At 42.9% G+C, this 27155-nt stretch overlaps 1 protein-coding gene across 5 annotated transcripts in view; it reads right to left on the bottom strand.

Annotated features, from left to right (window-relative positions):
• CDK5RAP2 (CDK5 regulatory subunit associated protein 2) overlaps positions 1 to 27155 on the bottom strand; it is a 154468-nt gene that overhangs the window by 47380 nt on the left and 79933 nt on the right. For 3 of the 5 annotated variants that reach the window (XM_081896270.1, XM_081896266.1, XM_081896268.1), the window contains exons 19-22: positions 12148 to 12243; positions 8366 to 8550; positions 5417 to 5873; positions 2320 to 2557 (exon numbers count right to left, since the gene is read on the bottom strand). In XM_081896270.1, the coding sequence (XP_081752396.1) occupies positions 2320 to 2557; positions 5417 to 5873; positions 8366 to 8550; positions 12148 to 12243 (976 nt within the window). The remainder of the gene's footprint in view (positions 1 to 2319; positions 2558 to 5416; positions 5874 to 8365; positions 8551 to 12147; positions 12244 to 27155) is intronic. The other 2 variants (XM_081896267.1, XM_081896269.1) reach the window with 2 other exon arrangements.

The following is a 27155-nucleotide window of genomic DNA, read 5'->3' as shown; positions in this document are numbered from 1 at the left end:
GCTGAGATTCCCATTCTTACCAGTAGAGCCCATGATCCAGAACCCCCAGGTCAAGTAAGTGCTGCAGTGGGGTGGCAATGGCCAGAGCTGCCAGAGCTGCTTGTTGCTGCCGCCAGTGCTGGGCCTGGTGGCAGCCTGGGCCTGACTCTGTAAGGTGCAGAGTGCAATCCACCCCAGCACCTAGTGGATCAGGGCCTTTGGATGTTGCTGAGGGGCGCATGGCTCATCGGCATCATCGGCCCAGCTCTGCAAGGCACAGGGAGAAATCTACCCCAGTGCCTAGCTGAGCGGGTCATCTAGTGCTGCTGATTTGCATCTAGTAAATAACTGTCTACTCAGAAGGGCCTTATTGTGAAGGAAAAGTTTGTTTTCTGAGCAGGATGAGTCATCAAGTGTTTTCCCCCCTGCCAGCAAACAATTAACTAACAACAATGGTTGACTGGCCAGAGTTCCAGAGGAGGCAGTTGGAGTGGAGGCAGGAGTGTGTGAGGGGGATTCTGTCAGGAGGCTGAGGAGAGCCGAAAACTCCCAGGAGATGCTCTCAGGTTCTGAATCGCAGAAAAGGCACAGTCCCACACGTGCCTACAGAAAAAAGGGTCCCCAGAGGGGATACTCTGACAGGAAAAGGCAGTAGTGATTCCGAGGCCAGGAAGGATTTAGGGGTCTGTAAGGGAAACAGTCCTAAGTTGCTGAAGTATGTGTGGAGAAGTCTGATCTATGGAAGGTGTGTAAAAGAAGGTACCCTTAAGCCTGAACAGCATACAGCAGGGGTAGGCAACCTAAGGCCCATGGGCCACAAGTGGCCCACGGGGTCATTTAACCAGCCCCCGAGCCGCACCCGAACCCAGCTGCCTGCTCAGTAAGTCCCTGCACACTGCGCTAAACTGGAGCAGTGTGGAGCAGGGGACTCACTTCTGCGGCGCCAGAAATTGCAACTGCGGAAATCACAGGGGGGGGCCGCACTCACACGCAATTCAGCCCACAGAGGGATCTCCACTGGAGTGAACCGACCCAGGTGAAGTAAACCTTGCTGACCTTTGGCATACAGCCTATAACCTCAAACAGTATACATTTCAGTATACGTAAAGCAACGGCACTATGCTGTGAATAACCTCACTGTTTGTTACACTTCTGCGGAAGAAGAACAAAAACTCCTTGTTTACATCTGTTATAATAAAGTTTGTTTGCAACCTGTTTTCCCAAACGAAAAACCCACTGTCGCTTGTGATGCATTCTCCATTGGGGGAATTCACCTGAGGGAAAGGGAAACTGAGGGCTGGCGCAGTAGTGCCAGGGGGAGAGAGGGCCATTGTGTTGTCACATCTTATTCCCAGGTAAGAGTGTGGGGGACTATAGTGTTTTATCTAGGAAGCTAGGGCTCCTCTGGATGACAAGCTTTTTGCACCAGGTTAATGAGGAACACTTGTTTTTTAAAATTCTCCCACATATACGAATGCCTTGTGCATCTTTTGGATTCTATCTGTAGTGTCAAGAAATGGGGTCAAATAAGTGTTGTTTACTTTTTATAATACATGGAAGATGGATCTTCCTTGGGAGGTTGTGGACTCTCCTTCCTTGGCGGTTTCTAAGCAGAGGATGGATGGTCATCTGTCATGGATGCTTTAGCTGATTTTTCTACATTGCAGGGGGTTGCACAAGAAACATGACCCTTGGGGTCCATTCCAGCTCCATGATTCTATGTTTTTCTGCTTCAACAATATTTCATTATCTTGCTATCATTTTATGTAACTATATTTTGCACGAATTATAACAATTATAAACAAAACATGTTCTATTTAAGCAGGATTTTTTTTGGGGGGGCAGCCTTTTGATAGGGGAGTCAGAACCTCAGATTTCTATTGATTTCTATTGATTTTTACTTATGGGGGGGCTATACCCAGCAACTGGTATTCAGAGGCATGCTACCTCCAACAGTGGCAGGAGAGCATAGCCATTGTGACTAGTGGCCCTTGATAATCTTGTTCTCCATGGCTAGTGCTACAAAATGTGTCCTGCACCACACAGGCTAGGGACGACCATCCTCTCCCCCCCTGCCCCCCTTTCTTCCCGACAAAATAGAAGAAAGCCAAGCTGACCAGTCCCAGGGGTGCCAACTTGTAAAATATACAATTTTGATGAGTTGAGGAAGGTGGGTAAAACTGAATGGTGCACACAGCATTTAAACTTGCAGCTTATTGATTGCTGAAGCAATGCTAACCCTGGATATTGCTGTGGAATTCAAATTGGACACAACCACAACAGGAACGAAATGCCACTGCATGCTTTCTGTATTATTTTCAACTGTACTTGCTTGCTTACCTCCTAGTAATATCCCTTCCTGAGCAGATCTCTCACTCACAACTTCATTTGGCTGCAATTCATCATTACGTGGCTGCATAATTCTTTTCTTCAGATCTTCATCCAAGGTAAAGATGCGATGCTGAAGTTGCATGTCTGGCTTCCAGATGGGGTCCTTTAAGGAGATGCTTTCTAACGACTTGGATAATTTCAGTAAAACAGGCAAACAGGATTTTTTGAATGGCTGGCAAGGATCACTCTAAATGACACATAGAAAAATGTGAGTAGGTTGAGAAGGGAAGATCAGTATAAAAAAGCAATGGTCACTAAAATCCAGCCCTGAATATTTTGCAAACGAACCTTAACTGAAAGGGGTAACATTTTACTGAGGGGGGGGGGGAGTGCAACACACACACTCCTAAGAAACACCCTACTCCTAGTTACAATGTACAATTCAAGAGTGGGTGATCTGTGAACCAGGACACACACACACACACACAAATTCAGATTTATGTTGTGAACCACCCTAAGATTACCAATATTAAATAATAATATTAGATATTATTGTTTAATAAATAATAATAATTAATAATAAAGATAAGAAGCACTGCCTTCCCTCTGACTTAGTCAGAGGGTCAGTATGCAGTCATACTGGATTGGCTACATGGTGCCATGATGTTCAACACACTGTCCACATGGCCAGATTATGTAGCTAGCAAGAACAACCCTGCTGAGCGGGACAACAGGAATATCATGCAAAACATTGCAGGAAAAAAGTTAAAAGTGCTTCTTTTGGAGAAGAGCATGCTGCCTCCCCTTCATGTGAAAAGTGACATGAAATTCAGTTCAGCTTTGTGACAAAGCGTCAATGAGATTAGTAATAACATGTAAGGGTGGATGAGAAAACTCAAAGCATGATTGAGCAAGAAAAGTTTCTCTGGTTGTTATATTGTTTTGTTATTGGGTACTATTGTTTTCTTGTTTTTGTTTTAATTAATTATTTGTGTTTTTATCTTGTATTTTTATCTTGTGAACCATCCTGAGATCTTTTGATGAAGAGCGGTATGTAAACAAACAAATAAACAAAAAGACCATTATCATTGTTGTATCAAGGTTTAAATAGAAAGGCTTGACAAATTAGATTTCTATAAAGGAATAATTCAAACTCACTTTATCCTTCCAGGAACCTTATGAGTTTACATTTTAAAAAGAAAGAAAAGGGAGTGCCCCTTCACACAAAGCATCATTAGCTTATTAAATTCATTGTCACCAAACGTTATTTTTTAATTAAATATATTCATAGTATATAGTCTATCAACAACTTAATAACCAAACTGGTAAAGAACGGAATCTCTGTATCCTGAGGTAAAATAATGGAGGCTGCAACAAGAATTCCAAGACTGGGTCAAACTAAGATTCATCCAGTATAACATTCTGTTCCCACCAGCGGCCAGAGTAATGTCATATGCATGTGGGAAAGCCAAATACAAAGGCTCTATCTGCTCTCTTGGGAGATTCCTAGGACATCCTCATGGAGTCATTGAGCTGAAAGTGACCTGCAAGGTTATTTTCTAGTCCAACACACTGCTCAAAGCAGGATCTGCAATGTAGGATGCAAATGAAGTACCATATGTCTGACAAAGATTGGCCAGCCTCTGTTTAAATACATTTGGCAAAGGAGAGTACACCACCTCCTAAGATTTCCTCTGCCAAACAGCTCTAACCATGAAGAAGTTTATCCAAATGTTTAGCCAAAACCCACTGCCCCTACTATGTCCACCCCCTGGTCCACCTGCCTTTTGTAGTCTGCTCCATCCTTTGAGTGACTTCAGATATTTGAAAACATTGATTATGTCTCCCCATAACAATTTATCTTCCATACTAAACCTACCCAGCTCTTTCAACAGTTCCTCACAGAACACCTCACCATCCTCACTGATGCTGCCATTTGACAATGTTCTTCATACAATGTTGGGTTCCATTGTGGTAGCCCCAAGGAGGGCAGAGTCTCTTCTGCTCCACTGGAGCAGAAGACTACCAGAGCAGGCTGGCCCCTTTTAACTGAAGAGGCATCTATCTCCCAGTGGGGGCAGAGCTAACAATTGGGACACAGCTGCTGCTGCTGCTGCTACATAGAGCTCAGTCTTGTTGCTCCTGAAACAACATCACAGCTTTGCCACCTGGTTCTATTAAGCCTAAATCCTGCCAAAAGCCCTCACCTCAAAGCATGCAGCTCTACTAGGTTTGTGCTTGCTGTAACTGACTGTGACCAACATTTCAGTGACATGCAAGACCAAGACCAAACCTAGCAATGTCAACCTGTTACCTAGCAATGCCTAGTCCCCCTCCCCCTCCTGTACACATTGAAGACAGCTCTTAGAAACCTTTCTATGCCAACAGGTCTATGTAACAGTTTAAAACTTTCTTGAGTAGTCAGTCTTTTTAACAATGATTTTGTACTGTTTGTTTTATGTCTTCTTCCATACGTATTGCTGTACACCACACCAAAAATTTTGAGATGGCAGAATTTTATAAATACTTTTAATAATTTTAAAAAGTAACTAAGGTGCACCACAAAGTGTTTAATGCAAAAGCCTTTTAAGAGAACTCAGATGCAGATGCTGCAGCTTGAGAAAAAGGAGCTCAGCAGCAAACATGCAAACCGTGAGTTCAGGTGCCAGATGTAACACTGCTTTTAAAAACTGGCTGATGTATACAATATGCATAAGCATCTTAAGTATCTTTTGACATCCTAGTCCAGGGGTCGGTAACCTGTGGCCCATGGGCCACAAGCAGCCCACGGGGGTCGTTTAAAAGGCCCACGAGCCACCTCCTAACCGAGCCGCCCGCTCGGCGAGTCCCTGTGCGCTGTGCTAAACTGGCACAGTGTGGAGCAGGGACTTGCTTCCGCAGTGCCAGAAATCGCATCTGTGCAGACGCGATCTGGCCCACAGAGTGATCTCCGTGGGAGTGAACCAGCCCAGGCGAGGTAAACCTTGCCGACCCCTGCCCCAGTCTTTAGGTAATTCCGCCTCCCAAAACAACACAACCCTATTGGTTGTGGAGAGAACTCTTTCACACTCTAAAAAGGAGCTTTAGCACCTTAAAACAAACTCACTTTGTTCATTTTCCTTGTATGCCGAAGGATCTCTTGCTGTTCACTCTTCACAGAGGCTCTCTCCCGCCAAGGTTCTTCATTTAATCTTGAAGATGCTGCTTTGTATTCAGAGCTTGCTATTTGGCCTTCATGTTTCAGTCCCACGATGTTACCTTCAACAGTCCCTGTTTGAGTAGCTACAGTTTTCACTTTAGCTTTTGATGATCCAATATCCACATTAATCTGTAGCATTGTTTTGGGATCAAGCCCTTCTTCCTCAGTCAAAGTAGATTTGGATTCAACTTGCAGCTTCAGGAATTTATTTGCTTGCCTTTGCTGCTCAAGTTCAGTTCTTAGCTGAATAATCAGTTGCTTAAGATCTTTCTCATCTTTATTCTCTAGATGGCCACTTGAGCTGCCTTGCTCGCTTGTGTTCAGATGATCTAACAGGTTATTTGCAATTTGTATTTGTTCTTCTCTAGTTTTACGGGGGGGGGAGAGAATAGTAACGATAAGAAAACAATATTATCTTCTATGATTTACATTATAAAATCATTAAAAAGAATTCACACATATTTCATAACCTCACTTTGTGTCAGATATATACCACCTGCAGACTATTGTAATTAAGTTGTATATAAATTGATGAAATAAGTAAAATAAATTGTTGAAAGAAAGAAATCTCGGATACGTGACTTGGAGAAATCCAGGATGAGTTACAAAGAAATACCTTCTCAAAACACTACTGCTACTCAGAAGTTGAGCAGGACTGAGAAAGAGGGTTTGGCAGGAGAAGTCTCAAGTATAAAATAATCCTAAAGTTACAGTTCTAGCGGCCAAATCAGACACGGCATTAATTGCATTACTGTGATTAATGACCACTTTCGGTTACGTAACTAGTAATAGGAAAGCCTATACAACCTCCCTTGAGATCATGGATGGTGGATAGGTGGAATTTAACTCTCTCTGACTCTGCCATGGTTTCAACTTCTCAGAAGCTACTATTTCAGTTTCAAGGAAAGTGACCAATCGCACCAAAGGAGGGTTCCCTTATAATGCACTCACCTGCTTTTAATAGATTTTTTATTTATTTCCAGGACAATGATGGGGGAGAAAGGGTTGAACTCCCTGCTTCCTCTCCCCAGTCCAAAGACTGTAGGGTCTGAAAGTTTAAGCCAGGGACTGCCAAACTTTTGGGGCCCATAGCCATATTCACTGTAAACCAGAGGAATAAACTACACCAAGCAGTGGCGTAGAGTGGGTTGTCAGCACCCGGGGCAAGGCAAGTAATTTGCACCCCCTAACCCGTGGATTTGCGCCCCCTAACCCGTGGATTTGCGCCCCCTAACCCTAACCCCCAGATGTTGCGCCCGGTGCGGCCGGCCCCCCCCGCACCCCCCACACTACGCCACTGACACCAAGTACATGCCACAACCTATTCCAGAGGCTACAGTAGAATGCTTGTTTAAAGACTAGTGTAAATTATGGGGTAGGATCAGGGAGGGGACCCTGCCAGCACCAGGGAAGAAATCTGTAAGCGCTGGGTGCCATACTGGCAACCTCTGGAATCCCCACACAGTTAAGCTGTCTTCTATTTTAACACCACAAATCAGTCTGAAAACATCTTGGAAGCATACTCCATCAGAAGCAATAGCCAACTTAGTAAATTTCCAGGCATAGCTCTGTATACTGCTAAAGGCTTATGGATGTCAGCTTGGAAAGCAATTTCACAATCCAATGGAAACTAAATAGAAGGACATTACACTCCAAAACAAATCCTGTCGTTAATTTCAAGCATGTCAATAAAGAGTTGTTTTGTGCCATTTGAAATACAAGCCAGGACTGAAAACAAGAGGCATTTAGAAGGCTGGCAGTTGAAAGAAAGAATGCTGAGTGTGTTTTTAATGCCATTCGTGAGAAGTAAGTTACCCAGCATTATTGCCTTGGCACCAATCAGGCTGAGAGAATTTACAGGAAAACATTAGGATGAATGGTGTATCAGAGTCCTAAAAATGCTGGAAGGGAAATGCTCCATAGCAAATTTTTATGTAAGGTTGAGAAAGGTGGCAATGTTCTAGATTCGTATCTGAAGATCTCTCATCTGCCATTCTACATTGCTTTGGTGACTAATATTAACTTATGCTCTTCAGCTGATGAAGGATGAACAGCAGTTAGTATCATTCATTTCAGAAGGAATCTGGCTGCTGAGCATTAGTGACCCCTGGCTTCAAACGAAGTAGTAGCTCTCTCTGAATTTCCCTAATCACATTCATATAATGCATCAATCACTGCCATAAATGCAGTGTGGATCAATGAGGGTCCTATCTAGGGCTAAACCAGTACCATTTATTTGTTGTAACTATTTGTACTCTGCCTTTCAGAATATAAATAAGGCAGCTTATAAATCAAAATACATTAATGAAATCACTTTCAGCAATATTCAAACATAAATCATAAAGATTGTTTTCACCAGACAGGTGGTCACGGGAAGCAAGTTTTGAGGTCTTCTTTGCCTATACCCCTCTTTCCTGGAATCCTTCCTATTATTTGCAGGCAGCAAGAATGGGAGTGGGCATTTTGTAACTTTGGGGCAGGAGCATGATTTAACGACTCCCAGCTCTCAATTTTCAGAGCTTTGCAACTCCCAACCATTTGGATAATCTTCTTCTATTTGCCTGGAAGGAACTGTGAGGTCTTTGCTCTGTCATTTTATATAGATTATCTGATTCCCTGTATGTTGCCATCTTGCCATGAAGGAAAATGCATCTTGTAACTGATGTCTCTGACTGTGCTTTACATCTCCTAATTACTTAATTGCATGATGGACTAAAACGACTCTGAAGGAGGCTTGCCAATCTCCCAGGTAAACTAGAGAGCTCCGTTATCTAAATTCACTTTTAACACAATTGCTTTCCTCTCTTTTGCAATAGAACAACTGTTAAAAGTGTCGTGTCTAAGCCACTTGCTTACCTAGATCCAAGCAGTGCCACTCCATTTTCATTTAAAAGAGACATGAGCAAACCACTCTCTCGAGCTTCGCCTTTTTTCCCTGTTGTGCTTCTGCCAAAGCATTTGCCATCAGCCAGCTCACGTTCAAACTCAGGCTTATTTAGATTCAGACACTGTATATCCGAATAATCCGAAGGAGTTGCCTGCTAAAAAGAAAAATGCACTTACTTCTTTTCTTAAAAATAATAACTAGAGACAGGTATGTCAATGTTCTATTACTTTGGGGGCTGTGATCTTTACATAATAAGACTTTATCTTCTTGGAGGGGATTAATCTACATTAGAAAAGACAGTCTCAGTAAAATTATTCCACATACCACTCATTAGTATCAACACTAATGAACACCAATTTGATATTGGTTTCTTCAGGGTGGAAGAAAAAGAAATAAAGAGCTGTCATAGGGGAACTAACAAGGTTTCCTTGAAAGTATCTCTCATGAGAAAGTGAAGGCTCCAATACTTTTTAGAAAAGCTATCCCTCAATTAAAGTAATCTTAGATTGATTAATCCTCCATGTTGTAGTCAATGAATGAACTAATTCTGCATAAATTTGAATATGACCAAATAATAATCGATCTAGCATTTTAAAAAATACCTTGTTTTCCTATGTAACATGCAGGTCGCATCTTAGAAGAGGCATCTCCCAATTTTCCCACATAGGATGGAATACTTCATTTAATTTTATATGTGACTGTAATTAAAATAGTTGTTTATTACAGTTGCTACTGATGTTGCTATGACTACCATTACCACCGCTATTATTAAATCTGTTGTGCAATTAATGCAGGAGGGCACCTTTTAAAGTCAATCAGAACATTTTTTAAAAAATCAAATAAGTGAGAGGATTAATTCACTAAAGGAACATAGCCTTACTTTTTAGTCATTTTTCCTGGGTGGTTCTGGGAGCTTGCTCATTTCAAGTGAAATTTGTTTAGGGTATTTTTACCCTACAAATGGAGAAGGTTTTACTATCCAGCCCCTTAGATGCAGCCATGTGCATTAAGATAATTCTTAAGGCCAAATTACAATTAGCCCTCATTAAAAATAATGCCTACATTTTATTTTATTGTTTGTTTGTTTGTTTGTTACAGAAGTAGTTACTAAAAGCCAACTCAATTTTTTAAAAGAAATCATGGTAGTGTACAATAAAATTATTAAAACATAAGATTATAAAACCGTAAAACACATAGCAAAAGTGAATCTAATTCTCTAAATTCTCTAAAAACACCTGGCACCTTATTCTCTAAAAACACCTGGCAAAACATTTTTTCAGCAGATGACAAAATAACAAAATTATAGGTGCCTATCTGATTTCAATAGGAAAAGTGTTCCAAAGTACTGCTGTCACTATGCTAAACTATGCTTAGTTCATGTGCGAACTTCACTAACAAGGCAGTAGGAGGGGCTCTTCAGATGATTGCAGTGACATGGCCTGTGCAGAAGGGACCATGCCAAAAGGTCCTAAGCTATTGATGGCTTTATACACTAACAGTGTAACCCTTGAACTTGGCTTGGGAACATGCTGACATCCAGTACAGAGCTTTCAGTGCCAGTGCAACATGCTGATTCAGAGCTGCTCTTGCCAAACCCAGATGAGGGGAAGTTATTAGACTATATACAATGCAAGCCCTACTCAGAGTATACCCACTTAAATTCATGGATATTACTAGCTCAGGTCCATTGATTCTAATGGGTCTATCCTGAATAAAATGTAGTTGGATACAACCCATTATTTATTAACAGCACTGCATGTGCTGGGCCACTTACAATAGTAAACCATTAAAATGCAATTACGAAACCATAAAAATAAGAACATATAGTGCCCTATTTTTTTAAAAAAAAATCCAAGATCTGAAAAGAAGAACAATTCCAGATTCTTGAGTAACAGCAACAATACTTTAACCCAATTTTAAAGGGTTATTAAAAAAAAAATGTCCAAAATATCTTCACCACTACAAAGTCACTTTTCTGCACTCCACAGCTGGGCTGCCACCACCAAAAGGTGGTGAGCTACCAGTCATACCTCACTAGGCAGGGGCTCCCAGAGGGTCCAATTAATTATGCAAGGCAAGAAGTATTTGTTCCTCCAGGTAACCTGGCACAATGCCTGCTTCACCACACTTGTTGATATGATTGTTGGAGGCTGTGCTGCTCATAACTCTGACACCTCTTCCATTTAGGCTGCAGCAGAAGATCTAAGGTTCAACCCTCAGCATCTCCAAGTAGGGCTAGAAATGACTCGTGTCTGTGGACAGCTGAGCAGCTGTCAGTAGGCCAGATATGCCAGTGTTCTGATTTGGTACAAGGCAACTTCTTATAGTCCTATGACTTAAGCCCTGTGAAACATTTTGACATTTGGGCATAGCTGCCCACTTGTCAGTCACCTGATTTAACCATGATGCCAGGTGATGTGTTTTCTATTAACTGCACTCTTTGAAATCAATCAGATGACCAGTTTGCACTTGCAGCACCCTGTTCCTTTGCCTGCACAGCTTCAAACCACACTGGTAAAGGAGCAGGTGTTGCACATGCCATTGGATCAGCTGATCAGGAGTGTCTGCAAACGCTGCTTTCATTTCAGCAAGGAGCCCTGTCTTTACTTTCCCCAAACCTGATGTCATACATTATGTTAACTGTAGAGCAGGTGAGTGTGGCTTGGGAAGAAATTGTATCATGGATCAAATTCTGGGCCTAATTAGGTCCATGGTGCAGGGGTTCCCCAACAATGACTTAAGCAAAGATGGCCAGGACAAAAGTAATGGAGTTACCAACTTATGGACACTGTGAGCAGGAGGGCAATGGGGAGGATAAGCACTAAAGTATTTCACTGCATACTGGTCACCACTGTGTAATAATCACACACCCCTTTATCAGACCCTGAAATTGGTCCCAGAGCATTCCTCCACATAATAGTTGCAGGGGTAATTCTCAGCATGCGTATTATCGGTACCAGTATATTTCTGTACATGGTCAGGGGGCAGAGGTGACGGCTCTGAGGAGGGATTATGGCAGTGCTGGAAAGGAGGTCAAGCGAAAAACATGAAAATTGCAGCCTGTGATCACCAAGGCTCCTCTATTCTCGCTCTCCCTGTGGACAACTCTGGTGCCTTGGCCAAATTTTGTGGTGCTGCCTGCATGCCTCTCTTGCACAGTCCCAGACCCAGCATGAGGAAGAGAAAGAGGGATGGGCTTGAGTTCGAGGAGAAGCAGCTGGGTGGCAAGGAGTTGAATGTGGGTGAACGAGCATATGAGGATTTTTCCTTCTGAGGCGGGTTGGATGAGGGCAGTGCAAGTGGGCAGGGGTATGTGAGGGGGAGGGGATAGGTTTGTGAGGGACCCGCACTCTGGGACATGCTAGCTTCCAGCCACCTCACCAGCTTCCAACCGCCTTACCATAATTCACCTCATAATGGTCGTACCCTTTCTGGAAGTGAAAAATCAGCACACAAAAATGTGACCATTACGTGGTGAAATACAATAATAGGAGGGAAAACAATGGAACAAAGTAACCGATTGAAGGTCTCTATTGCCAGAAGAGATCTCAGTGTAGTGTAGCTGGTATTGGAAACCTTGGACTGCCTGCAGAGCAAATAGCTTCGGGCAGCTGAAGTGAGCCAAAGCACAAACTAAGTCAACCAAATTTCTACAAGGGTAAACTTACTGAGTCACTTGAAGCTCAGACCTGTATATTCCAAAAGGAAAGGGCTATTAAAACTATTTAAATACACTAGACAAAAATCCCACCTCATTGGGTGTCTCAGTAGATTGGCCACTCTGGCTGTTTGTCTGGTCATTGAAAGCTTCTGTCAGAGTCCGACTTTCTTCTGTTCTTTCAAGGAACTACACAAATGAATGGAATGATATGAAAAATGCAGCGCTTGCAAAACAAAATCTGGTGATATGAAACGTGTACAAATAAGTCATGTCTTTTTTGTTTTTAAAAAAATGAAATTGAAAAAATATATATGCCTGGAATAGAGTAACAAACATTAGATTAGAGGGCATCAAAAAGATCCAAAAAGATACCAATTTTAAAAAGCAATCAATTCAAATTCATGAATATTGACCTTGGCTGTCAGCAATGCAGGACTCGGATACTTCAAGCAAGGGATGAATTCTCCCAAATTTGAATTGGATAAGATCAGGCTAAGCTAAACTACACCATTCAAAAGGAGACAGTAAATTGCTCGGCATGATCTGAGTCAATTCAAAAATCAATTCAAACCCTGTTCTGATCCTAGTCAATGATGTAACACAGTCAGATCCCAGTTCATCCTTTCCCCAATTTCTCTCTTCTTTCCCTCTTATTCACTTATGAAGCTGTTTCACTGGCAGAAAGTGAGAGGGGCATCTCTCCCTGCTCCAGCATCTAGTATGCTGCTGCAAAGTGTGTCAGATGCAAATAAATCTGGGAAATTGAGTTTTCTCCAAAGGTAGTGGCCGTAGCCCTAGGGGAAATTGATTTCCCATGCCTACTTGCATCTGGAATGCTGCATAGCAGCACGTCAGACCCTGGGAGGAGGAAGGAGGCCTTCATTTCACTTACCACCCCTGTTCAGAGAAGAACAAGCCAAGCTGTGGTAGGGGAGGAGAGGAACTGGAAAATCATGGGCGGATGGGATGGGTGGCATGTAAACTGTTGAATAATTCAAGCAACACAATCCTCACCCAAAAATACAAGGCTGGACATAAGGCTAAGACCGAATGTACACCACACAACATCTAAAGCTTCAATCTGAGGACTAACTTCCAAGCAAGCATGTGTTAGATTGGGTTGTTAGCATGCATGACATTCAAGTGCCAAGATTGGGCACATGCCAGGTCTGTTGGTTGCCTAGTGTTTCCTCCTAGTTTTATGGCAGGCAATGGGGGAGCAGTTTCAGTACTTGTCTAACAAGGCTATGAATCTATTCTCCACCAATATCTCAGAACCAGAAAGACTGGATTTATTATGGCATAAGCTTTCAAGGACTAGGGCCCATTTTGTCTAATGCATCTGATGGCTACAATAAATCAGTTGGTCTTTAAGGTGCCTGTAGACTCTTTTTTGTGCTTGCTCCAACAAACTAGCTTGGCTGCCTTTCTGTGTCTTAGTTTATGAATTAAGGCAATAGTCACAAAGCACTGCTTAAACCTAACTGAGGTTGTCTACTCATTTTCTTACTGAGGTTGAAAATTCATTTTTAAAACTTCTGCTGCAGTTATAAATAAAAAAGACATGTTCCACTGTAACTTTTTAAGCTTGACCAAATTTATGTAGCCAAAAGAGATATTGGGTTCAAATATTTATGGGATTATTGATCCTTCAGCCTTCTATGGTATGGGTAGGATGGATGGGGAGCATACAAGTATCAGAACATGCTCCCATGCTCTGATCCAGCACTACATGCACAAGAAGAAACTCCCAAATGTGTGGGATTTGCATGGGGCACCACAGCATCAAATTGAGTTGACATGCATATTCCTCTCTCTGGACCCAATAGTTTGGGTTGCACAGAGAGTCATTTCATATATGCGAATGCTCTGATCATCTGCACAAGGGAAAGAAAACTGGATGCAGTCTGCCAACCTGCCCCTGCCTTCACTGTCCAATGGCCAATAGGCTGGCTTTCATCTGTTTAAAAAGGGGGTCCCCACCACCCCATGCTCCTTTGCAGCACAAGACCAAATCTACCTTTGGGCAAAATACCACCTGAGCAGAGTGCAAGGAATTTGGCTGGGAAAAGGCTCTCAGTAGATCATGGCCTACTAAATGTCAGCTTTTCAGAACACCCTCAAGCACTCAAGTTTACATGTTCTAAAGAAGGGGGCTTAGGAACTTCAGGCCCAGGAGCAACCTTCAAGGCTCCGCACCCAGCACTCAGGACTCTCCTTTGGCCACATCTCCTTACCCACCCTGCTTCAGTGCATTTGCCCTGCTGGAATGTTTCATTGAACTATGAGCACGCTATGTGCTTGTGTGAATGAAGGGGTGTGTGTGTGGTAGTATTATCATATTCTGAAGAGCAAAAAAGAGGACACATTTGCCAACTTCTACTTTTAACTATGGATCACTATGATGTCTCTCATTTTAAATAACCCTACTGTATGTAGGCTATAGAAGCTGTGATATATTGCTAGTGGCAATGTTCTTAACTTTCATATATAGAAATAAACCAGGACTACCAAGCCAGGTTTTGCTGCACCTCCTAAAGAAATTTTCTATTGTGTTAGCTGAATTTAAAAATCCTGCTGATTTACCACTTCCCTCCCAACACTCCCAGTTGTGAAATCCCACTGGGTTTTAAGGCATGTGGTTCCATAAGGCATGTGTGGTGGAAATGGAAAAGTTCCGAATGTGGCAAGTTGGCTGTTTATATTGTTCTGTTTTAATTACAACAGCCACATAGATAGCACATTAATATCTTCCAGAAGCCAGCTCTCAAAAGTTAAATGTTAAATGTTTTGGAAGTTCGCATTTTCTTCAATTAGTTTTTTGGTCAGATTTCCAATTTGTGCAGTTCTGGTCCTTGTTTACCCCCATCCCTCCAAAGCAACCAAAGCCACCATGCTGCTTGCCTATAATTTGGATTCTCATTCTTTCCCTAAATAAATAAACAGTTGTTTATTTATCATAATAATACTTAATGACAAGGATACAAAATTAAAACTTGGAGATAGTTACTCCTCCTAGACTGACTAGCACCACAATAGTTCTGGTTAGACAGAAGCAGGAGCCAAAGTTACCCAGGCACTAATTGCCCCTTGCTTTCAGCTCTGGGTGGGCTGGTCTTGCAGTATTCTTCCCACCTTTGCAATCTCACCCCTGCTCCCCACTTCTGGCATCAACTATATAAAACACTGTTGTTGTTTTAAAATCACTTACCTTTGGAGGTGTGAAAGCAGTGAGGTGCCTGTGTGTTTCTCTCAAAAAGTGGAAGAAGGGAGAGAGGGAGGTAACAGGTGGGGTGGGGGATCAAAATTTAAAAATCATCTCCCAATCGTGAAATGTGTTGCCAAAACAGAGTCCAGTCAGTTAGTATGCCTTTGTCATACTTGCAATGCCAGCAAGGGAGGTGGGTTGAGGTTAGAAGGGGGAAGTGGTGAGAGGAGAAGTCTGCAAATGTCCTGAGTTCCTGGAGCACACCGGATGGAAAGCTTCTTCCCAAACTGGGCCAATTCATCTCTCTCTCCCTGCCACATCCTCCCTCCACACACACCTGATACCTTCCAGATTAGCAGAGTAAAGCAGGGCTGGTTGGTATAGGGGGAGGAAGACAGCAAGAGCCAGTGAACTTGCATCTCATGTCAGCATGTGGTTGCTGCTGGCTGCATTGTGCTGGGAGCTGGAGGGATGGAGAGGGCAGGAAAGAGAGCAAAGGCCACAAAAAGAATATTTGAGCTGCTCCGGTTCCTAGAGGAGCTTGTATACTTTACGGGGAAACTGACATGTTGGGGAAAAGAGGTTTGGATTACTGATGCCTGTGTGTGGCTGGGATGGAGTGTGGCAAGAGTATTTATTTTTATGAATGGTCAGAACTTTCATTGGCTGGCAGGGGTGGCTGGCAGGCTCTTGATTGGCAGGAAGTGGCTGTGTAAACCCTGGCAGCCTCCCTCCCCGCCTGCTTTTTTTTTCTTGGGAGATTCCTGGAAGTATGGAGTGGAACTGTTGATAAGGAAGAGGGGAAAGTGAGCTGGTCCCTGTCTATCCCTGCAGCAGAATAGGGAAGAGAGGTTGGGTAAGGTGATCCAGGGGGGCCTGGAGGGAAATCCCACAGGCAGAAAAGCAAAAAAAAAAAATACCCAAAACAAACACACTAGACCCGTAATAGTACCAAACAAACAAAAAACCTGGACATTCTGTCAAATTTTAAAAATCCACCCAGACAGATATTTTAAACCTGAAAAAGAAGACATTTCTGGGGAAAAACAGACGTATGGCAACCCTAGCATGCAAATATAAACCTCTGACTTTTGTGTGGCTTAAATACAGCCGACTATTCAAAGTAAGAGCCATATCCATTGCTCCACCCACTTTGTCTCTGACATGCATTCCCCAGAAGGTTCCCAACACTAGAATGTAGCCCTTGGGTTGAAAAGATTTCTCCATCCCTGTTCTAAAGGAAGCACCTTAGGAAGAGGACACAGCTCTTTTCAGCTGCATTCTCTTCTTCTGACAAAAGATTTTGAACTCAAAGAATCAGGAAGCTGCTTTAATGGACTTAAAGCCAGCAGAAGAATTCATTATCCTGCACAGATGTTAAAGGTAAAGGTCAAGGGACCCCTGACCGTTAGGTCCAGTCATGGCTGATTCTGGGGTTGCAGCGCTCATCTTGCTTTATTGGCCGAGGGAGCCGGTGTACAGCGGTCATGTGGCTAGCATGACTAAGCCACTTCTGACGAACCAGAGCAGCACACGGAAACGCCGTTTACCTTCCTGGCAGAGCGGTACCTATTTATCTACTTGCACTTTTTGGCGTGCTTTTGAACTGCTAGGTTGGCAGGAGCAGGGACTGAGCAACGGGAGCTCACCCCGTCACGGAGATTCGAACCGCCGACCTCTGATCGGCAAGCCCTAGGCTCTGTGGTTTAGCCACAGCGCCACCCGCGTCCCTGCACAGATGTTATTTCGGATTTAAAGAACCTGCTTTTAGGGTGGAAACATAGTCAAGGATGGCCTATAGTCAATCAAGTGGGAGCAGCCAGGAGAGAAGGAGTTGGATCCCTGAGCAGATCATGGATGAAAAATAGATCTGGCCACCAACGCCTCAAGCAAGTCCACATTTGACCGGGTGATAAAATTTGAAGCCATGGGAGAAATAGGTTCTCCCCCCCAGGGCAAAACACAAATTTGGGGAAAACTGAAAAATCTTCAATACATTCTTTAGCACCCTTTACAGATCAAATATCACTTTGTTATTTTAGAAACATAAAATGTATTGTGCATAACTTGATATGTCATAAAATTACCATGTTTTGTATATTCAAAGTACAGTTTAGTCATACAATAATTACAAAATAAATTTAGAGGGGTTCTTTTTAAAAAAAAGTTACAAAAGCTGCCAAACTATAAGAAACCTAAGCATCTCTTTGGTTTTGTCAATTTATGAAGAGCTAGCAAAAAGTAAAAAACAGAAGAAACCATCAACATTATAGTAAAAACAAAGAAAGTTATTGTGCATTCTGAAAATCATTACATCTCCTCCAGGCCTTCACAGTGTGAAGCAGACATAAAGCACTCATTTCCATAAAAAGAGCTGAGAAAAAGAAGGGAGGGGTGAAAAGAAGACTCAATGTATACTACATAAAATTTAATCAGTGTCATTTTCTGAGTTATCATTACCAGTTTCTGCTTCTTTTTATTATTTTTATTTGCTAGCACATTTATCAAGAATTTCTAAAAACTAATGGCTTGACTGGAGATGCGAAGCCTGGGGGTCATTTTGGATTCACAGCTGTCCATGGAGGCGCAGGTTAATTCTGTGTCCAGGATGGCTGTCTAACAGCGATGGCTGAGACCCTACCTGCCCACACACTGTCTTGCTGGAGTGGTACATGCTCTGTTTATCTCCTGCTTGGACTACTGCAATGCACTCTACATGAGGCTACCTTTGAAGGTGACTCAGAAACTACAATTAATTCAGAACGCGGCATCTAGACTGGTGACTGGGAGTGGCCGCCGGGACCATATAACACCAGTCCTAAAGGATCCCAGTACAATTTCCAAGTGCAATTCAAAGTGTTGGTGCTGACCTTTAAAGCCCTAAATGGTCTTGGCCCTGTTTACTCCCCTGTATATGCCCCACAGAGGACCTTAAGGTCCATAAATAGCAACACCCTAGAGGTCCCGGGCCCTAAGGAAGTTAGATTAGCCTGGTGGAACGCTCTGTCTCATGAGACCAGAGCCCTGTGGGATCTGATTTCTTTCCGCAGGGCCTGTAAGACGGAGTTGTTCCGCCTGGCCTTTGGCTTAGAATAAATGTAATTCCCTCTCCCACTTTCTTTTTTCCTCTCTCCTCCTGTGATAAGGCTGCATTTTAATGTTTTAATTGTTTTAATGTTGTATTTTAATCTTGTTTTTAAGTTGTATTTCAATCAACTTTTTTTTAATTGGTTGTTAGCCGCCCTGAGCCTGGTATTTGCTGGGGAGGACAGGGTATAAATAAAATGTATTATTATTATTATTATTATTATTATTATTATTATTATTATTATCATCATTATCATTATCATTATTATACTTGAAGGTGCGTCTCTGCCCCCATTGTCCAGCCATGACACTGAGGTCCAGCTTGGAGGGCCTTCTGGCAGTTCCCCCAATGCAGAGGGCATTCTCAGTAGTTGCACCCACCATGTGGAACGCCCTCCTGTCAGATGTCAAGGAAATAAACAACTATATGAATTTCAGAAGACATCTGAAGGCAGCTTTTTTTGTTTGATGTTTAGTTGTGTTCTTTTATATTCTGTTGGAAGCAGCCCAGAGTAACTGGGGTAGCCCAATCAGATGGGCAGGGTGCTGCTGCTGCTACTACTACTACTACTATTAATTTTTTAAAAGCATCTCTTCCCTTTCACATGTTGGTACATTTCTTGATTTGGTGTATTTTCAGACACAGAAAAGTTTCTTTCACAAGCTGCAGAAGATTGAGGTATATGAAGTAAGCAAAAAGAAGGCTCAGAAGTTGCCTTGCCACCATGTTGCAGGAGGGATGTATTTGGCAGAATCCCAGACTGCAATACTCAACCAAAATACCTGAAGCTGTTCTGTTTTGTGCAGCTTTTGAAAGTATTGCATGCATTTTAATCTGAAAGTATTGCATACACTTTCTGTTCTTTTGTGTTGCTCTGTACTTTCACCCCCCCTCCTGGTCTTTGGAGGCCCAGTCAAGAGGACCAAAGCAGATCCACCAAATGTCCAAGAGGAAGCCCACAAGCAAAGAAGGTACTGAATCCTTCTTCCTTCTCTTGCAACAAAGGCCATGCCCCCTATCTTGCATTTGGCAACTGTAGTCTCAGTGTACAACTCAGTGTCCTCTGGGTACAGAAACTGTAATAATCCAATTTTGTACATAGTCCTACATAAAAGTCTTCCTATTACATAGTTTTTAGTCCTCACTTTGGAGGTGTAAATATATGAATGTATTATCTTAGACATTTTATTCATCATTCATTCCAAAAGAAAATACTTCTTAGTCCAACATTTTTCAGTTGGAGGGGGCAAAAAAGGGGTTGGACGGAAATGAGGGGTTAGTTTTCTTCCATTTTCCCATCTTTCCCCTCAGGACTTCACATTTCTAGTGGCAATGGGGAGCACTCACTTGTCAATCACCTGACATAATAATGATGGTGCATGAACTGCTTTTGCCCACATGGACAAACAGCTGATTAGCAGTGCTTGCAAGCAACAGCTGTGTTTTTACCTGCCTCACAGGTAAAATCATATATAGGCATGGCTGCACCAAAACAGCCTGAAAGGACAAATGAGAAGGCCTGGGTGCCAGGACCTTGGTGCCCCACTATTAAGAGCCAATGGGAGATTTGGGTCATGTGATAAACAGTTTACTGAAAAGAAAAATACCGTATTTTTCGCCCTATAGGACGCACTGTCCCATAAGGCGCACCTAGTTTTTTGGGGGGGAAATAAAGGGGGGAATTATTCCACCCCCCCAGGTGCGGGGCTGGGGCGGGGGAAGCCCGACCTTCCCCCGACCCCAGCCCACAGTACAGGCAACTCTCCACAAGCCGTGGGAGCCCAGTGCCGGGCTCCCACACCTTGCGGAGAGCTGCGCGAAGTCTGGGCATGCTGAGCTCAGCGCGCCCAGCCTTCGGCATGCAGGCAACTCTCCGCAAGCCGTGGGAGCCCGGCCTATGGGGCAAAAAATACGGTATTTTATTAAGACCTCAGATTGCTCTTTCTTAAGGCTAGCTTCATACATTACCTAAGAGAGTAAAAAAGTATCAAGGATTATATCCAACTAAGTTTTATTCAGAGTAGACCTTCTGGAATTAGTGGACCTGATAGTCATGTCCATTGATTCCAAAGGGTCTTCCTGGAGTAGAACTAACACTGTATAAACAGTGGCATGACAGTTGGCTTAATCCAGCAGGGCTCTTATGCACTTAAGAAAGACATGAAGGCAAGAGACCTCCCCCCACCATTGTTCCCCAGCAAATGGTCTTCAGAAGCATACTGCCTCTGAAACTTGATGCAAGAAAGCATACAGTCACTAAGAGCTCCTTCCCGACCAGCACCAAGTTACTAAAATTGTGTTGGTCCACTTTAAAAGGCCACCAAAGAAGCAAGCAAGCATAGAGCTGCATTCAAGACTTCAAGTGTTAGCTTCTGAGTGATGGATAAATTGCTGTACCCCAAGGAAGAGACTTTTAATGCTTGACCATTTTTTTTTAAATGTAAAATATGTGGCTCAAGGCCAGGAGAAGGTCTACGAAGGATAAAGCTTCCTCTTTCAAATCATCCCATGGCAATGAAAAACCTTGAGAATGTGTTTTTTCCTAAATGAATAGTTGATATGCTTGGTTTGCAAAGATCCCATGAGTCCCAGAGGCAGGACTCAGCACATCTGAAAGCAGATGTTCAGAGGACAGCAGAAAAACAACCTTTTTTATCTCTCTTTTGGAGCCCGAAGGCACCCCATACAGCTCAGAGCTGCGGCAACCCAAGGGAGACATGACTTAGGAAGACTCTACAGCGGGGCTTAGCAGGATTGTGTTTCTGCTGTCTTCACAGAAAGAAAAAATGATACATTTTTTAAAACAGCCAAGAGAAAGTCCTGGGCTCAGAGAGTTATATCTTGATGGGCATCATGTGCTGGTTGAGAGGAATGAACAAATCCCATGGCAGCACCAAATGAAGCAGATTCCAATACGTTAAAATAAGCCCAACTACCCAGAATTTGACCAATTCAGTATTCTAATATTTATTCAATGTAGGTGGCACACTCAATGCTGTACAGAGCTAAGGGCCAAATTAGATGTGATGATGGAGACCCCCAAATACACCCCCCTGCTGTTTTTAAAGGTGTTCATAGCACCTTGAGGAAGCAAGGGTAGAGATCTGGATCAGCACTGTTGTGCTGCAGAACAGGGGAAGGGCATTAAGCCTTCCTTCCCAATGAAAATACCCCCAAAAACTCCAACAAAAAACTGCCTACAGGATATGTAGGTATAACCCAGGAATGTGTATGTTTCCAGTTCTGGGCACTGCATTTCAAGGATTTAGACAAATGACTTCAGAAAAAGTCAATGAAGAGGGTCAAAAGTGCAGTCCTGTGGAGAAACGTTGACAGAACTGGGATGCTTAGCTTGGAGAAAGCCGTGTAAGCACCTGAAGGGCCGTCAGTTTTCTCTTTTTCCAGTTTCTCTTATTTTGCTAAAAGATATAGGGCTATCAAATGTCCAGGGCAGACATTAAATATAAAAATACATACATATATTTGTGTGTGTGTGTGTGCTACTCTTCAAGAAGAAATAGGATTGTTTTGCACACTAGTGCCAGAAGCACTGTGATACCACTGTGTAACATTGGGGGGGGTGGAGGGGGAGAGGAAAGCAATTTTAAGCCAATATTCCCCCCAAACAACAATTTAACATGCAGATTCTGGGATTAAGGCCATATTAGATATCAGAATAGGGACGCGAGTGGCGCTGTGGGTTAAACCACAGAGCCTAGGGCTTGTCGATCAGAAGTTGGGCAGTTCAAATCCCTGCGACGGGGTGAGCTCCCGTTGCTCGGTTCCTGCTCTTGCCAACCTAGCAATTCAAAAGCACGTCAAAATGCAAGTAGATAAAAAGGTACCACTCTGGAGGGAAGGTACACGGCGTTTCCATGCGCTGCTCTGGTTTGCCAGAAGTGGCTTAGTCATGCTGGCCACATGACCCGGAAGCTGTATGCTGGCTCCCTCTGCCAATAAAGCGAGATGAGCGCCGCAACTCCAGAGTCATCCACGACTGGACCTAACGGTCAGGGGTCCCTTTACCTTTAGATATCAGATTAGAACAGACTGAAATGAGTGGTGAACACTTGGCCAACATCATTTTTTCTAGAGCAACCAGTCATATGCCTCTACAGTCCTCCATCAGGGCATGAAGGCTACTATCATCTGCTACTGCCTCCCCCCAGCCCATAATTGGTATTCATAGACAACTGCTTGTGAATTTGAAGGTTGCATTTAGCTACCAGGAACTAATAGCTGTTGATAAATTTATCCAAGAATCTGTCTAACCCCATTTGAAAACCATTTATTCTGTCTACCTTAAGATCTGTCTTTCCCCCATCTCTACTCTTTTGCATGCTCCGTGCAACTTCTGAGGCCTTGCTCCATGGTCCCCTACTGAATTGTAGACTCACAGACCTGGAAGCAATCTTGGTGACCATCTGCATCAACAATGCCAGGTCTGCATTGCAATGACAGCATCCCTGACAGATTGCTGAAGGCATTTAAGCAGAGGCTAGATGGCAAAGGAGAGTCCACAATCTCCCAAGACAGGCGCTACAGGCACTATTGAACAGTATGTATATATATCCCACCTTTCCTCCAATGACCTCAAGGTGGTGTACATGTTTCTCCTCTTCCCCATTTTATATTCGTTACAACCCTGTGAGGTAGGTTAGGCTGAGGGATTGTGATTAACCCAAGATCACCTAGTGAGTTTCATGGCTTGGCAGTGTTTTAAGCCCTGGTCTCTCAGGTTCTAGTCAAACACTCTAACCACTACATCATGCTCTTACCATTCCATAGTTTATCCTAATGGGAACCTCAGGCTCAGGGACCAAATGCAGCCTACCAGGACTCTCTGGCTGGTCTTTAGGACTCTCCCCAGGCCACACAACCTACTGACCCTTCCTTGCTCTGAGAATGCCTCTACCTTGCCTGCAAACCACTAGCATTCTCAGAGCTCAAGGACACTCACGGTTCAAAGCTGTGCCTGGAGGAGTGTGACATATGGAAAGGCCTTGGGGAAATTCCAAGGGCAGAGAAGCCTGAAGGGTCACAATGGGTCCCCGGTCCTGAGATTTTATCATCCCTGGTGTAGCAGAAGTACTTGTGTATTCAGGGGAGGGCCACAACTCAAGAGTTTGGATTTGATATCCCGCCTTTCACTCCCTTTAAGGAGTCTCAAAGCGGCTAACATTCTCCTTTCCCTTCCTCCCCCACAACAAACACTCTATGAGGTGAGTGAGGCTGAGAGACTTCAAAGAAGTGTGACTGGCCCAAGGTCACCCAGCAGCTGCATGTGGAGGAGCGGGGAAGCGAACCTGGTTCACCAGATTACGAGTCCACTGCTCTTAACCACTACACCACACTGGCTCTCAGTGGTAAAAGTATCTGCTTTGCATGCAGAAGGCCCCAGGTTCAACCCCCAGCATATCCAAAAAGGTTCCCTGCCCCAATTCTACTGTATTGCCCCAATTCTATTGTATTTTAAACTGCTATTAGTCGCCCTGAGATTATTTATGATTTATGATGAGGGGTGGGGTAGAAAGCTGAGAAATAAAACTAAAAAAAAATAAAATACTTTTCTCAGTTAAGTTTACTAGGTGTCCAGTAATATTGGAGCTTTTTCAGTTGCCATGCCATTTTCACAGAATGGCCTACTCAGGGAGGCCCATCAAGTCCAAGCACATAGGGTTAAGACCTGGCTCTCTGAGAAGGCTTTGGGGTCTTTCATTTTCATGAAAGCTGGTTTTTGTTCCTCCCGCTCCATCTGCTTGGATTTCTGACTGAGGTGTGGTTGCTGAAATTTGTATAGTCTTTATTTATCTTTATTATTAATTAATAAATTGGAGCATTACTTAATCGCTTTGTGTCTTTATTACTTCGTTTTTCTTGGCTGCAAGCTTCATTGTTTTTGAGAAAAACTGGATTAAAAAATGTGTTAAAAAATACCATACACACAAAATCCTGGCCAGACTTACAGGATTCTTTTTAAGGATTAGAATTTGATACTATATGTGAACCACTTTGAAAAAACTCAAAAGTGTTATATAAATGCCACTGTTGTTGTTTTCTGTTGACAGTTGCAGGGGAACAGTACCCCCTTGAGGAGAGCAGCGCAAATTGCAGCAAACATCTCCCCCAAAGCAACGCCTCTACTTTAAGAAACAGCTACCTTATAAAAACCCACATCTAGTATTGGGGTCTCAGATCAAGACAGAAATGCAGGGAGGCACTCAGAAGCCTCCAGTATGCTTATAACCAGAAGTTAACACAGTCCATTTCAAACACACACACACACACAGTATCAGGCTATGTGGAGTCCAGTGCCACGCCAATAATGCATTAAGAATGTTGCAGCCTCACCTTCCAGCAGGACCCTGGACACAGATACCAAGAATGAAGCAACTGTGGAGGCACTCAATCTGAACCCAGTAACAAAGGGCTCTCAAGCTTAAGAACTGAGAACCCAGGACTGCAGCCCTCAACCTCAGCTCTATCAAGCGATTGGACTCCTCAATGCCCAAATACCTTCCACTCCACCAAGCCGTTTGAGCCTCTGTATCATCTCAACTGTTTTACTTACTTACTTTACTTTATCAAACCTTTATTAGGCATTATGGAAATAAAACCTTAAAAGAGAAAATAACATATAAAAGCCTTGAAATATATATAAAAAAGGCAGCAGTTTGCTAAGTACATATATATATATACATATAGAGTCAGTGGTATTCCTTGTTAACCTGCTCCTTGGAGGACTGCTGCCAAAAACTCGGCTACCCCCGCCGTTACCCTTTGGTCAACGTTGGATAGGTAGAATCCCACACATTCACCTTGCTGCGGTTCCAGACCACCCAAAAGAGGGGACAGCACGCGTTGACGGAGCGTACCGTACAGTGGGCAATGAAGGAGAATATGCTCTACAGTGTCCGGGACATTCATAGAGCATCTGCAGAGTCTCTTGTTTCTAGGAATGTTTTGATATCTTCCCCTGACAAATGCTGAGGGAAAAACATTCAAGCGGGCCAGCATAAAAGCCCTACGTTGGGCTGGGATTATTAGTTTAGTGACGTAATTGGCTCTGCTATCTAAGATATTTAATTCATAGAATATGGGGGAGCAAATTTTGTTTACAGCTGCCGTAATATTTTGTCTCTCGACATCCTTTAGTCTAGTTAGGATATTATGGGAAATATATTGCTCATTAGAATTGTACAGGGACTCCAGCTCGACGCCTAAAGATTCAATCTTTTTTTCGAGGTGCTGATACCATCTTGATTTATAGGAGTCTTTGAGCAAATCAGCGAGCAGACTTGATGGAGGGCAGCGGAAGTGGCAGCGTAACCAGTACTTTATTGAGGTGGACCATGCCCAATATTCCATTGTGTGTATGCCTATTTCTGCACACATTGTTTCATATTTGATCATAGCTGGGAGTCCAAGAATACGTCTCAGAAAGCTAGAGTGAATCTTTTTTAAATCATTGTTATATGCTTGGACCCATAGCGGGATTCCATAGAATATCTGGGATTGCACTTTTGTTTGAAATATCTGGTTTGCCGCAGGAATAAATTGATTACCTTTCTGATAATGAAAACGGGCAACTGCTGATGAGATGCACTTTGCCTGTTTTATGGCATTTGTGCGATGGGTTGCCCACCCTAAATTGCTCTGGAATAAGATTCCCAGATACCTATAGATTTTCACTTGTTGGATTTCTTGCCCTCTTATTTTCCATTTCTCTAATTTCCAACCATTCGAGAAGACCAAAATTTTTGTCTTCTCATAGTTTATAGAGAGTTTGTTACATTCGCAATAGAGGATCAGTGAAGATATAAGACGTTTTAGACCCAAGCTCGTTAAGGATAGTAGGACAGCATCGTCTGCGTATAGTAAGAGAGGAACTGGTTTCTGATTAAGTTTAGGGGCATGTGATTCTATTTTTTGAAGGTAATCTGGCAAGTCTGATAAAAATAAATTAAATAGAAAGGGGGCAAGAATGCACCCTTGTTTTACCCCTTTCGAGATTGGGATGTCTGATGAAAGGTGACCTTTGATGTTAAGTTTGACTTGACAGGTATTGGAAGAGTGTAGATTTTGGATTAGGATCAATAGGCGCTGATCAATTTTTAATTCTGCGAGTTTCCTCCACAACTTTGGGCGGTCAATTGAGTCGAATGCACCACGAAAATCTACAAAAGCAGCGTATATCTTAGATTGCCTTTGGGATCTGTATTTTTCAACCAGATGCATAAGAATAAGACAGTGGTCTAGTGTAGAGCAACCTTTGGAGAAACCTATTTGTTCTTTCCCTGGTAAATTTAGATTTTTCATCCAGGTAAGGAGTTTAGATAAGAGGTGCTTAGCGTAGATTTTCCCTATCACTGATAGAAGGCTTATCGGTCTATAATTCCTTGGTTCTTTTGGGTCGCCATTTTTAAAGATTGGAATAATTATTGATCTTAGCCATATCTCAGGTATGATCCCATATTTATCTATAAGCGTAAACAGTTGGGCTAAGGGTTCTGCCCACCAATCTATATAGGTCTTAAATAATTCTATTGGTAGACCGTCTGGCCCAGGAGATTTCCCCGATTTGAAATTTTTAACTATCTCTCTAATTTCCTCTTCCTCTACCCTTGGCCACTCCTGGAGTTTAATAATTTTATTTTTAGTGGTTTCATTTCCTTTAAGTTCACTATGTAGATTGTTAAATACAGATGTAAAGTATTGGGACCATTTGGATTCTGCAATTGGTGGTAGAGTTAGTTGATTTTCGGCTTTCAATCCTCCATACACTAAGTTCCAGAACGCTTT

This window comes from Podarcis melisellensis (genome assembly GCF_964234715.1).
Source record: "Podarcis melisellensis genome assembly, chromosome: Z".
Classification (NCBI taxonomy): Eukaryota; Metazoa; Chordata; class Lepidosauria; order Squamata; family Lacertidae; genus Podarcis; species Podarcis melisellensis.
This window is presented reverse-complemented; position numbering and strand designations above follow the sequence as displayed.